Here is a 14,756-nt window from a genome sequence, read left to right on the forward strand (position 1 = left end):
AATTATGGTGCTGGAGGAGACTCTTGAGAGTCCCATGGACTGCAAGAAGATCCAACCTATCCATTCTTAAGGAAATCAGCCCTGAGTGCTCACTGGAAGGACAGATCCTGAAGCTGAGGCTCCAATACTTTGGCCACCTCATGAGAAGAGAAAACTCCCTGGAAAAGACCCTGATGTTGGGAAAGATGGAGGGCACAAGGGGATGACAAAGGACAAGATGGTTGGACAGTGTTCTCGAAGCTACCAGCATGAGTTTGACCAAACTGTGGGAGGCAGTGGAAGACAGGAGTGCCTGGTGTGCTCTGGTCCAGGGGGTCACGAAGAGTCGGACAAGACTAAACGACTAAGGAAAAAGTAAATGAACAACCATGGTTGAAATGGGTTATTATGCTACACATATATAATAGCAGCACTGTCTCTGAGTTCAGAGCAGCTTAAAATTGTATGGGGCAACTACGGCCAGAGTCTTAATAGCACAAGGATGGAAGAACGAAGAAAGCCTGACAAAGATCAGTGGCAAGGGAAATTGATCGACTATGCGGAGTTGGCAAAATTGACGTACAAACTGCATGACAAGGACAACTGTGACTTTAAAGAAGAATGGGAACCTTTTACCAAGTACTTAAAAAAACAACAAAATGAACTGGACTCCTTGGCAGGTTTTGAATGGACATACACAAATTTATTGTTGCTAATATAATAGATGGATAACTGAAGGATCTTTACATTTTTGCAACGTGCAGAGAATAATATGTATTAAAAAATCAGAGAGAGAAGCTGAGGGAAGTCGTAGGGGGGTAGGGGGGAGGGTATGTGGGGGAGGGAGGGGGGAAATGGGGAAAAATATAATGAAGATGATTTGTTGGAATAATTTGTTATGTGAAAACAGTTAAATTAAAAAAAACAACAAACTGTGTGGGGCAACTCAGCCCGCACGCTAGAATGTGTGCATGCATGCACACACATGCATGAGAGAGAGAGAATGTCTTATATGTGGGACATACAATAAAGTTAATTCAGGAGGGTTTCCACACACATGGGGAAGGAGACAGAACTTCCTACAGCCTGCCAGGTCCAGGAAAGTCAGTGGGGGAAGAGTTGGGTGTCTTCTTCCCCCCCTTCCTTCCCGGTATAACTTTCTTGATCGCCACCCTCCTGTTTCTTGGAGGCTGTGCTCTCGTGAGAGCCAAAACGGGACATCCCAGGATCCAGTCAGAGGCTGGGATGGCTTCTGTAATTCTGAGATGCCCCGTTGAGGTGTATGTAATAATTAGGGGTGACAGGAGTTGGAGTCCATTCTCACCTGGAGGTTCACAGGTTCCCCACCCCTGTGCTTGGCAATTATAAAAAATAACTGTCCTGCGATTCTCTCAGGTGTCATTTGTGGGGCGTCTTCTTACGCAGTGCAGTTCTGAGGCTCCATGGTAAAGGAGACGACGTTTTCAAGACATAGCCAACATCAGGTATGCCAGGATCTGTTTGCTGAGGTATGCCAAAATCTGTCCCTGCTTCACTTCCAACTATTCTACGTATCTTAGAACTAGGCTATGTCAGTCTTCCATAACCTGGTGTCTTAGGTAGGTTTGTATTAACATGCAGGCCACACAAATGTCTCTTCCACCCCTAGTCATGTAACCAGAATGAAGACTAGGCTGCTGATTTGCAGTAAAGAACGCCTGAAGATGCCCACGCCTAAAATTATTGCATGATAAAATCAAGGCAGTGTGCTAAAATGAATGGCCCAATATATGTGATAGACTGTTGATTGTGTGTATGTTTTTTTATAGGCCGGAAAAGGTGAAGGATGAAGCTAACCCTCCTGTATCTTTGCCTCATGGGCACAGCTTTTGGCATGTCGGTGAGCATTTCAGACCCAGCCAATTTGCTAGGCCTCCCCCCTTTTTAATTTTCCTCTGTGTGATCACTCAGCACCACTTTTTCTTTGTTTCTACCATAGCTGCGCAAACCCCGTAAGGCAGGATTTGGAAGTAAGAGTGAAGAAGTAAGTAAATTTCCTTCCATTTTTCTCATTCAACCAGATTTATCCAGCTCTGTACTTCCAGCGGCTACTCTGTCCCCCAATAATCCAAGCCCCTCGCAGGTGGTTTAGTCTGTTTCAACTAGTAAACACTACTTCATCGTAATGGAGCACCCTGACTCAGAGATGGCCAAAGCCAGAGGTGAATAAAGGGGAAGGACCATAGCGGCAGAGAAAGTCTGAGATTCAATCATTGGCATATCCAGGTCTGAATCTATACAGATATTTAGAAAAACGCTGCTTTTTAAAAAAACGTAAAATATATATGGAATTTGCCATTAGCTCACCAGCGCCACCTAAGGTTACATTTGTATAATGCACTTAAAACATTATATATCCAGCTGTATAGCTGAGTCCTAAGTATGGTTAGGAAAAAACCCTGCCTGAAATGCTGGAGAGTCCAACTCACCTCTGTTCCATTGTATATACACCCCGTCCCCAAAGAGAAGCAACAGTCTCACACACTCTCTTATGCAAACATTTTCCCTTGATGAACTCAACATCTGGCAGCATTAGAGTGGCCAGGTGAAAAACAGAACAGGACAGGACTCTTGCACCTTTGTTTGTTGTGTAGAAGACTGAAACTCAGCAGGTGTAGCTTGTCAGGTGGTAGTGGTGGGGTTTTGAGCCATGCCTTCTTTTACCCCTGTCCACCCTAGGCAGAATTCCTCCGTTCCTCCTCCAGAACTCAAATTTGCCCATTTCAAGTTTGTCTGTGTACAGCTGTAGTTCTCAGCTTATTGTCTAGGGCCCAGGGGTCAGCAAGCTTTTTCAGCAGGGGGCCGGTCCACTGTCCCTCAGACTTTGTGGGGGCCGAACTATTTTTTTTGGGGGGGGGAATGAACAAATTCCTATGCCCCACAAATAACCCAGAGATGCATTTTAAATAAAACACATTCTACTCATGTAAAAACATGCTGATTCCTGGACCATCCGTGGGCCGGATTTCAAAGGCATTTGGGCCTGATCCAGCCCCCGGGCCTTAATTTGCCTACCCATGGTCTAGGCAGCTCTGAAGACAAGTGAGGCTCGGCAGGCTTGGAAAATAATTTATCACTTCCAGAATTTTGAAATGACTGACAGGATGCGGGCCAGGGATAATTTACCCTCCCTCAGTGCTAGTGAAGCCAATGGGACTAGAATCAAGTTGATTCAATTGAAAACTGGTTCTGTTTAAATACTGTTGTTCACGGAGAGCCAGATTCAAATCAAACACAGTCTGACAGATATATTTCTTCACAGATGATGCAGTTTGGTCTGTATGGCTACATGAATTCCCCACAAGTAAGTTCACTCTTTTCTTGGTTCTTGAAACATACACTTTCTATACTTCAGTGGATAGCTCAGTCAGTAGACCATGAGACACTTAATCTTAGGGTTATGGGTTCAAGCCCCACATTGGACAAAAGATGCCTGCATTGCAGAGAGTTGGAATAGATGATCCCTTTCAATTCTATTATTCTATGATTTTATTACATGTTTTTATTATTATTTCTTTATAATTTGTACCACACCCATCTGACTGGATTGCCCCAGCCACTCTGGGCAGCTTCCAACACATACCGTATTTTTCGCTCTATAAGACGCACCAGACCACAAGACGCACCTAATTTTTGGAGGAGGAAAACAAGAAAAAAAAAATTCTGAATCTCAGAAGCCAGAACAGCAAGAGGGATCGCTACGCAATGAAAGCAGCAATCCCTCTTGCTGTTCTGGCTTCTGGGATAGCTGCGCAGTCTGTATTCGCTCCATAAGACGCACACACATTTCCCCTTACTTTTTAGGAGGGAAAAAGTGAGTCTTATAGGGCAAAAAATACGGTATTTAAAAACATGTATATCCTGCCTTGCCACTAAGGATCTTAATGCGGCGTATATAGCTCTCCTTCAATTTATCCTCATGACAACCCTGGGAGGTAGGGTTGAGGGAGACCCAAGGCCATCCAGCGAACTTCATGGCAGAGAAGGTATTTGAACCTGGGTTTCACTGGTCTTAGATCAACACTCCAGTCAGAAATGCTTTCTCACTATGTGCTGCTTTTATTTCTCTTTTAATCACATTTCAGCTGGCTCATTTGGCAGCTTCTTTATATGGCTACCGCTCAGGTTTCCCGCAGATGTTCCCCCAGCAGCCTATGTTGCCCCAGCAGAGATTTCTCCTCTGGCCACAGCAGACACCAGCGCATCAAGTCGCCAGGCTGCCTCCACGCAAACCTCACCAAACTCCAGTGGCCAGGCAGCCAAACATCAGGCCACAGCCAAGGCCGCAGTTAAAACCACAACTTCCGAGGCATCCGCAGCCACAACCACGATTACAGCCGCCACCAAAGCAGCCGCAAAATACCTACCCTTCTCAGACTCACCAACAAGTGCTGGTTCATCAACCCCAAAGGGGGAAGCAGCAACAGCCTCAGGTAAACAAGCAAGTTTGATCGGGGGGGGGGGGAATTGCTCCAATGTCCCCAGCATTTCACTGTCTGCCAGTGCAAGGGATCAGCAGGGACGGCCCTATCATTAGCCAGAATGAGGGATCTGCTTCAGGCAGCAGATGTTGTAGGGCAGCAGTGGAAGCCCCCCCCCACACCGCTTCCCTCTGTTGGAGGACAGAGCTGTGAGTTCCACACAACCTTTCCTGAAGCTCCTAATATAATTTGTTTTGCTCAGGTGGGTGGCTGTCCCATTGAAGTATGCTGTCCCATTGAAGTAAGAGCCGGCTGCCAGTCCAATCAGCTCCTGTACATGGACCAGGGCTGAGAGGAGGTGCTATATTGACCTTTGCCTCAGGCAACAATATATCTTGGGTCAATCCTTGCCTTCAACCCTTACTCCCATCGCTGCATTTGCAGGTCAGGGAAAGAAGCTGCAAATTTTCTACTTGTCACAAAATGTTAGGGTGACCCCTTGGCCTACTTTACGGGGGGGGGGGGGCGTTCTATATTTGAAGGCATTCTCTATTTGAAGGACTGCTCTGCCCGTATATGGGTTAAAAATAAAGAACCCCAAGATGGGAGAGCTGTGGCCTTGAAATTAGTATTTGGATGGCAGACTGAGCTGGCACCAATGTCACTTGGTCACAGTCTTCCCGCTATGGGGAGATTCACTTTCTCTCTATGCAAAATACAAAAATTATGTCTAAATTGTGCCCTCTTTTGCCCATGTGTAAGTGGCCCCCCAAAGACACAGGAAAAAGACACAGGTGGCAACCCTAGTTTTCATTTTTAGGCTATGATTATAGGGCATACGCATCAGAAAGGAGGGGTATGAGGGGAAGAAAAATGAGAGCATGTGACTTACTGCACATGTGCCAGCACTGGACTGTACACACCATACGTTTAAAACACATTTCCCCCCACAAAGCATCCCAGGAAATGTAGTTTGTTAAGGGCGCAGTGTGGGGGTAAACTACAGTTCTTGTGTTTCTTTCGGGAAGGGTGCATGTCTTAAATGTATGGTGTGAACACAACCTTAGTTTGGACATTTTCCACGTTAAAGGGGGGGATGTGTTACCATATTTTTTGCTCTATAAGACTCACTTTTTCCCTCCTAAAAAGTAAGGGGAAATGTGTGTGCGTCTTATGGAGCGAATGCAGGCTACGCAGCTATCCCAGAAGCCAGAACAGCAAGAGGGATTGCTGCTTTCACTGTGCAGTGATCCCTCTTGCTGTTCTGGCTTCTGAGATTCAGAATATTTTTTTCTTGTTTTCCTCCTCCAAAAACTAGGTGCGTCTTGTTGTTTGGTGCGTCTTATAGAGCGAAAAATACGGTATGTGGTGTCAGGCAAACCAACAGAACAGAAGCTACTCTCAGTGGTCATTTTAGCAAAACAATGATAGCTGGAAATGTAGGTGGAATCACACTATTCTTTTTTATTGTAATCATTACATAGTGACTGGGTTTTGGGGGGGGGGTTTGCAGGGAGTGTTAGATTTTGTCATAATGACACCTTCTCTTTCCCTCTCCAGGTATTCCCACCACAGCAACCATATCTTTGGCACTTCCCTCAGGTGAATGGATGTTCCTTGTTTTACACACGCAGAGAACTTTTAAGGGCTACAGTTGTGGGGTATTTTTTTTGTTTTTGATTAAAAAGGACTTCTGATTAATAGGCCAGCAGATCTATCCTTAAAATAAAAATGCTTCTAAGTTAAATTCTTCTAAATTCACAGGTGGAAGATGCTTTCTCAGGGCAGCCAAAGCTTTATCCTTTCAAACATGGGAGGAAGTGCTTAGAAACTCATTTTGGCATTAAGCAGTATATTGATGGATTCATTAATATCATTAACTGCCAATAATCATACTTTTGAAAATGATCCCCATTGTGACACGTATGTACCTTATCTGAAAGAATGCCTACCCCCTCAGCAGTGTCATCGAGTCAATACTGTATGCAGATTGAGCTGATCACTGAAAACTCACATGGTTAATCTACTAAGATTTCTTCAATGGATTTGTTGCCAGCACCACGACAGCATTGGTCCAATGCACGCTTCCTCACAGATCTTTGTGATTTTTGTTTACATAGGAAGACAAGCGAACCACCAATAAATCAGAAACCATGCCTGTGGTTGGGTGATTTTGGGGAGATTCCATGTAAAAATTATGCAGTTCCATGTTTTTGTACCATGAAAACAATGGGAAACACCAGATCTGTGGTTCTTATGGTAGAGTCAACAGGTGCCAAAATGATCTGTCATGTGATGGGGGGGGGGGTGGAAGGAAGAATCCATGAAAAACTTAAGCAGTTTCAGGGGGCTGCATTTTTTTGTATCATTGTGTCTCCTAGATCTCTCCCCATTCTCTCTTATCTTCTTGGTCACTCTGATGCTGTTCAGATGCTCTGATCTTTGAAAAGCACTTAGAGCTAGAAGCGGAAGTGGGAATTGGTGCTGACCTGCTGGGAGCCTGAAGGGCCCTGCCCTGCTACTCTCCACCTGGCTTGGGGTGGAGCCTGACAGGCTCCATAAAGGAGTGTTGCTGTTGCTCCTCAGCAGAGAGGGCCCTGTTTTTGTTTTGTTTTTTTTTAAAAAAAAAAATCTGTTATTTTTTATCTATGTCATTTTAAATTGTGATTGATATTAATGCGCCAGAAGTGGTTTAGTCATGCTGGCCACATGACCTGGAAAGCTGTCTGTGGACAAACGCCGGCTCCCTCGGCCTGAAAGTGAGATGAGCGCCGCAACCCCACACTCGCCTTTGAGTGGACTTAACCCTCCAGAGGTCCCTTTACCTTTTTAACATTTTTACCTAGATTTTATGATTTATTTGGAAATTGTTTTCAATTTCATAGTGTACTTTTGATGTGTTTTATTTATTGTGTATGACTTTTGTTGTGTTGGTAATTACATAAATCTTGTCATGTTGTAAGCCGCCTTGAGCACTGATTTAACTATGGAAAGGCGGTATACAAATAAAAGGATGGATGATGAATGGAATTGGTGCCACTTCCTCGTTAAATTACAATTATGCTAACGTGGCTGTTTTTTTTTCTGCATTGTAGATGTTTGGTCATGGAGGCTTCCAACAACAACCATTTGGTCCATATCAGGGAGTAAGATATTCCATTTAAAGGCTTCGGGGTAGTGGGGACAATTTTGGGGACCACTTAGCTCTATCCCATAGCTAAAGTGGCTTGTTTAATGATTGATTGACAATGCCTTTGTCTGAATTCTATTAGTATCTCCATGGGCTGCTAGGGATTGTGTTATATTCTTAAGATTATGGATGTTTTAATTGTGTTGTTGTGGTTCTGAAAAAGTTATAAAAATAAATAAACAAGCCCTGTGAAATTAACATAGATCCATACAGTGAATCCAAAATGCTGTTGATTCTTCCATTAGAAATATAAAGAAGCGAATTCAGTAGAACAAAGAGGGAAGAAGTTAAGCACTTTTTGTAGTGTGGTGGGTGGGCATGAATCTGTCCCTCATTATTCATCAGATAGCTCGTGTCTGAGAAGCAAGGGAGAACCTTGCAAATTTCAACACATCATGTGTGCTTAGACACTGGTCTTTATGTTTTAGAATAGCTAAGCAATCTAATTTCTATGCCCTCCCCGCAAAGTCTATCCAAACTTACTCGATTTTCTTTTTCTCCAGCGTATGCCATTTGGACAGCCACCTGCCAGCAATGAAGAAGGGGTAAGTACAATTTGATATAATTGGGATGGTGTGAGCTAAACTATATATGAAGCTGCAGGAAAGAGGACTTCCGAGGCATCCTTCTACATTCTCCTGCTATAATGTTCACTTGGGAGCCCTCCCTTCCCTTGACCTTCAGGAAGGTCAGGATGCACAGACCACATGGCTTTAATGTTTCCTGATTCTAGTGCTCAGAACTGCTAAGTGATGAATGCAGCTCTGGGGTCAAGGCCTTTAACCCACAGTTAAAATAACTTTTATAATTCTATTAACAATAACATTTCATTCACAGTTGCTAGTAATTATATTGCATTGGGTGGTATCAAACTATTTTACTCTCCTAATTATATTTGTAGACCCCCTATTATGGATATGGCTACCTTGGGATGGGAGGCAGAGCTCCGTATTCTGAAGAAATGCTTGAGCAAGACTTTGAAGAGGCAAAAGAAAAGGAAACCCCTAAAGAGAGCCCAACAGCTGATCCTGCAACCAACTCAACGGTCTTGGAAACAAATTCAACCATCTCTAATCAACCAAGCCAGGCAGCGAATGGCACTGCTTCTGGGCTCAGTTCAGCCGGCAATGGGGCTAATTCGCCAGGTCTTGAGAGGAACTTGCTCAGTGGAAATGGGATCCCAACACCGTCACCCACGGCTCATGTGTCGGCAAGGAACGGAGCAACATGGAATGGCATTGATCCCTCAAGTCAAAGGCCTCCATCTCCAGATGTCAATGCCATTCAAAGCTTTCCTTCAGGGGGCCAACAACCCCCAGGGTATGGTGCACATGTCTATAAGCCCCAACCAGATATGGGAGATACAAGGCACAATGCTTTGATTTCTAGAGGAAACCCCTCTACCCAAACTGAAAACCCAAAAAATTCCTTGACTTATGGAGAGTACTCTAACCACAGAGGCAATCTCCAGAATACAAACAGCAACCCTCCCTCAGTAAACAATAGACCTAACTTATATGAGCAACAAGGGCAACCCCATTATCTTGAGAGGAATCCATCAGGTCAAAGAGAAAGAGTGCCTTTTCCTAGGTCTGATCCACAAGGCCAGTGGAATAAAGTTCCAGTCTACAGGGATAACGGTCTAAATCATTCCCCATCTGAAGGCCGTTCCCTGGACCCACAGTTTAATACAGCAGGACGAGTTGAGGATGTCTATAATGAAAGAGAATACACTGAACGGCATCAGCCTTCTGGAATGCACCGAACAAGCACATTTTCCCATCAGGAAGCATTCTCAGCCACAGGCAGAACTCCATTTGAAACAGAAGCCCGGCAGTATGAGTGGAAGGAGAAGCCTTTTATTCATCCAGATCGTGAAAGAGAACAATTTCAATCTTCACAAAACCGGAGGTGGAACAACCAAGAAGATCCACAGGTCTTCCGAGATGCTCCTCCCAGGTATAACTCAATGTATTCATCTGGTTCTTTTCAACGAACGGGACATGCCGCTTACTCTGAAAGGGCTCTCAATGGCCAACAAACCCATTCCTTTTATCCCAGAGGATGGGAGGATAGAGAACATTCACCCACAATGAGCCCAGCAAACCAAAGAGAAAGTCCACCGTATTCTCCAGATTTGCCTTCAAATCAGATGCAAAGAAACACCTATCACAGAAACGTTCTGCAGGAGCGTGAACCATATCCCAGGCAAAACCCATGGACCCAAGAAAAACAGGTGCTTGACCTTGACAGAGAGTACAGAAACCCTCCATACAATCCAACTCAACACCATGCATATCCAAAATATTCTATGGAGAATCCAGCCAACCAAAGAAGTAATTTGCCATATGAGGAAATTAACCGGTGGTCTCCAGAAGAACATTCTCCAGTTCGTGGCGCAGAACGCTTGAGACAAACAGAAAACACCCCATATCGCATGAACAATGCATTCGGACCCAGAGAAAGGAATCTGGAGAACCAAGCACCACATTCTCCATTACAAAGTGGCACTCTCCTCCAAAGCAGACCACAGTATCCCGAAAGAGATGTTTGGGTCCCCCAAATGGTGGGCCCATCTGCTCCAAAAGAAACTTCACACTACTTTGATACCTACCCCACAGACTTAAGGAAAAACCCAGCGCATGCTGAAGACACAGAGGGATCCATGCATGGGAGAGGACCAATCTCCAGTATTGATATTGCAGAAAGAAGACATCATTCTGACACACTGAGATACCCAGGTGATTACCCAAGAGAACCCAGAACTGTCACCTCACACACAACTGACAGCCACCTGTGCTGTGCAGGTGACTCCCCAGTGCCAAGAGAGAACTTACTGGCACCACTGCAAAGTGCTCCTCATTTCCAGTTTGCTCCATGGGAGCAAAAAGGAAGTTCGACATATCCAGAAAGCAACCATGCAAAACATGCCAGGGATGCCCCCTACCCAGCCGGCATTCAGTCTAATCACAGGGATATTTCTCTGAAGACTGGGAAAACACAATCACAGAGAGAAAACTTGGATGCATTTGGAGAGGAAATAGCAGGCCTACAGACTGGTCCACCCTGCTCCAAATCGCACCTAAGAAAACAGGATGAACCTGAAGCCAACTATGAAACTGGCCTCCCTGTACCAAGGAACACACCTTGTTATGGAAGCAGCATCCGAGGTGATGGACACAATGTCCTTGCTTGGATCGTGGGGGAAAATCAGTCCAAAAGAGAATCTGAAAGGGCAGCTTCTATGAAGTTTGTTCCTGAAAATGTACCACCGCCACCTCAAGGGATCAGAAGTGCAGCTCATGATGGTGAAGATGTTAGGAAAGGAGAACGTGCAGCACTTGGGTTCAAGAGGACTCCATGCTTTGGAAGCTGGTTAAAGCAGTATTTATCCAGCATGGGAGCTCCATCTGGTGATCAGCAGCATGATCAGTTTTATCCAGACAACCCATTGCCCACCAGGAAGCCAAACATCATGGTGCCACCTGTACCACAGCCAATCTCTAGTACTGATCCATCTCATGATATAGAAGAAGCACCATTGAAATTCAGATCCCCGGGAGAAAAATTGGTTGAGCAAGCAAAGGAAAGGACACCGGACTGTTTACTGTTCCCAAACAAATGAAATGCTAAAGAACCTCCTTTTTTCAAGTTTGGAAAACAGCATCTCTAAAAAATGACAAAGGCATGCTCAGTCAGAGCACAGATGCAGGAAAATGGAACGTACATAATTGCATAATTACAAAGAGGGGGAAATAACAGCTGAATTGTGTAGATAGTTTGTGCATGTGCATAATGTAGGTCATTTGGTATTTGGTTTTTCAAACCTCGGCTGGCATTTCACCCTTCAACATTCTAACCTTCAACCTTTCTTCTGGTTTTCTGTAGGACTCAACCAAAATGGGCTCCCGAAACTCTCTAAAACCTAAAGTTACCAGAATTCCCCCCCAATAAATCCAGGGACACTTTTCAACTTCCCCATTCTGGGGATGGATTTTGTCAGGGGACTAATTTGTAAATCAAAGGACTGTCCCCGGGAAACGGGGATGTCTGATAACCTTACTATAACCTGTTTGCAGAGGATGGTGAAATTCTTATTAATATATTTCAATTTATTATCTGCCTTCACCATCAGGTCCCAGGACAGGTTACAATACTTTAAAATTCAATGTTAAAAACAATTTAAAACAAATTATGGCCATAGGGATAGGTGAAGGTGGGGAAGTTATATCCCTAAATATTCTCTTGGAAGCATGCGGAATTCAAATGGAGAGAGAGAGAGAGAGATGGACTATGTACTTTTGGCAGGCTTCTCCCCTTCAGACCTTCCCTCAACATGTGGGACTGGTCTGAGACGTCACAATATGCCCATGTTGAGTGTGTGCAATCCTGCTGGCTCTCTGAATAGGGCCTTATGTATATGCACTAAGTCTTTTCCTTCCCTGCTGGTTTCACTTTGCACAATGCTTTTCAAAATGGCAACACCATCAACATTATGGAAACATCGGCACGGCTTTTCCTTACTGGGCTACAAATTACTTGTTTGAAACAAATGTAATCTTCCCCTTCTTTTCTGAACATTTACTTGACATTAAAGTGCATTTATTATGGACACTTTTCCTCCCTTCATGTCTGTGTGGCACGTTTTCCTGGTTCCATTTTGCTCCGTCTCTCATCGCAGAAGATGCCAATTAAACTGTCACAAGTTTAAAGAAGTTCAGAATTCAAAACTGGCAGGGTTTAATGGTGCTCTTAAAATAGCATAATTAACCAGCTTCCAAGGAAAACAGCAGTCTCCGTCGCTTCACCTGTGATATGATGTAATATAGTCCCGGAGACAGCAAAGTGGTTTAGAACTACCTTAAAGCCAATTAAATGTAAGAGGTGCTGATTTAATCCAACAATAGAAGTACCAGGATGTCAGGTTTCATGGGGATAATAGTCCTCTCTGTCCTTCAGAAGGCAATTAAAATGTTATTTAAGCACACGGGACACTAAATGCACAGGAACACAGGAAACTGCCTAATACATAGTCAGGGAGCTGGCCCATCTACCTTGCTGCCCATCTACCAATCTGCTACAGTGACTGGTAACAGCTCTCCAGAGTCCTGGGCAGGTGTATTTCTCAGCTGTATCTGCAGATGTTGGGGACTGAACCTGGGATATTGGACATACCAAGTGTGTGCTTTGCCCCCGAGCTATTTGTACACAAACAGGATGGGCTGCTGCCTTGCACACGGTAACAACAATCCACACACAGAGCTGATTTCAATGGACTTAGTTAAACCTAAAGGTGGACCGGTCTAGCCTATTCTGCCTTGGATGACTTGCATTAAAGCATTGCCCTTTTGATACATGTTGCCATGAACACACCTGCCGCAAGTAGAGAAACACAGCATGTGTTAGTAAGCAGTCAGACACCTGGGAGCAGCCCTCCTCCCCCAACACAGAATGGAATGTTGATAAGGAGTTAGCAGAGAGTGGGAGGGTAAGAAGTCAGCTCGCTCAAGAAGCACAAGCAGACTTGCAAAGCAGGAAGAATTAATCATCTGAGCCCAAAGAATTGACATATGGGAAAGGTCACAAACCTATGGGACAGGAAGCAAACCCAGAAACATAAGTGTCATAGGTTCAGGATATTCTGCAGAACCAGGAGGCATTCTTCAGAAGGGTCAACTGATTCATATGCCGCAGACGTTTGGTTAGACGTCCGAGGCTAATTGTTTGCATTGCAATAAATCTTCAAGCTAATTACGACTTGTGCGCTGTGTTATCAAGATGGCAGCCTGGGCTCCTGACACACGTTCCCAAATGGATGTTTGGAGTAAAGGTGGGTTTTGTGTCTGAAAACTGGGGGGCTGCTGCCTGCTTCTATGCGTGTCTCAATGGGTTTAATGAGACTTATGCCCAGGGGTGCCAACTTGAATAAAAAATCGGGGGGGGGGGGTCAGCCCTGCCCTGCATAATCGATCACATGAGGCGGTGCACTGACACCATTTGAATGGCAACATGCATCAACTTTCTGCAATCCTTTGTGTCGCAGGGGACCATTTGAAGTACTTGGACACACACACTCCAGGGTAATGAAGATGTAGATTGATGAAGTGAAAAAGAGGATCAGGCTTCTGTAGCTTTAATTGTTGAGTGAATGAGATGATTTCAGCAGGTGTAGCTTGCATGAAAAGCTGCACCTGCTCAAGTGCCTTTCTAGAATGGAACTCTACAAAAGTATGAGTCACATCTATTGCTCCACCTACTTTTGCCTATTGTCCCGCCCCCCCCACCCCACTGCAGAGGTTTTCAACCTTTTTGAGTCCACGGCTCACTTGACCAACTGCATTCTTTCTGCGACACCCCTGTGGGGCTCAGGAGCCCAGTTACATCCCCCCTTGCTTGCAGAGCTGGCAGCCTCTCACCCTTTTTCAAAGACCCTTCCTTGTGGCGTGTTCCTTCAGCCTCCTCTCTTCTCCCCTCTCCTGCCACCCCTGGTCTCTAAGCTGCCCTCCCTGCCCCAAAGAGAGGTGCCTCCTCACACTACCCCATAGGAAAGCTAACCCACCCTGTCTTAAAACAACTATCCTCTCCTAGCAAATATATATATATATTAAAAGCTCAAGTGGAACACTTCGTTACAAATGTCTACATTGCCACTTTCTCGCAGGGCTGCTTGAAGTATGGGAAGAGGAGCTCCTTGACATGCTCTGTGCCAGCTCAGTAACATTTTCAGGATCTGCACATAAAAACAAGAGGGGAGCAAAATATTACCCTGAACCTTTCTCAACAGCTATAGAAAAGCAGTAAAATCTTATGACAGTCATATGGTTGGTTTTACCATATATCTACCATATACCATCTCATATATCAGTACTGTATCTCTTCATTTCACTTCATTAGCCTCAAGCCTGCTGGTTTGCGAGAAAGTGAGGGGCACCTCCTCTACAAACTGATGGGCTTGTGAGGGAGCCTTGCTGCTCAGTGGCACTTTTTTTGTATGCAGAAGCCCCTAATTTTAATCCTTGACATCTCCCAGCAGAGTTGAGAATATCTCCTGTTGGAAACCCTGGAGAAACTCCACCAGCTAGTATAGAATGTGTTCAGACCCTTTGGCCTGCCAGATGTTGCTGGAC

At 44.7% G+C, this 14,756-nt stretch overlaps 2 protein-coding genes across 2 annotated transcripts in view; one reads left to right on the top strand and one right to left on the bottom strand.

Annotated features, from left to right (window-relative positions):
- The first annotated feature begins 1,163 nt into the window (after positions 1-1,163).
- ENAM (enamelin) lies at positions 1,164-13,158 on the top strand. The gene is made up of 7 exons (XM_081845934.1): positions 1,164-1,858; positions 1,958-2,002; positions 3,281-3,322; positions 4,104-4,451; positions 6,000-6,041; positions 8,079-8,174; positions 8,531-13,158. Exons 1-7 carry the CDS (start codon positions 1,805-1,807, stop codon positions 11,252-11,254), a joined length of 3,351 nt encoding a protein of 1,116 aa, XP_081702060.1. The 5' UTR covers positions 1,164-1,804; the 3' UTR covers positions 11,255-13,158.
- Positions 13,159-14,179: 1,021 nt separating this feature from the next.
- LOC309332339 (uncharacterized protein) overlaps positions 14,180-14,756 on the bottom strand; it is a 41,998-nt gene continuing 41,421 nt past the window's right edge. Inside the window, exon 9 of the mRNA XM_081845489.1 lies at positions 14,180-14,359. Coding sequence (XP_081701615.1) covers positions 14,234-14,359 — 126 coding nt within the window. The 3' untranslated portion in view covers positions 14,180-14,233. The remainder of the gene's footprint in view (positions 14,360-14,756) is intronic.

This window comes from Podarcis erhardii (genome assembly GCF_964252035.2).
Source record: "Podarcis erhardii genome assembly, chromosome: 17".
NCBI lineage: Eukaryota > Metazoa > Chordata > Lepidosauria > Squamata > Lacertidae > Podarcis > Podarcis erhardii.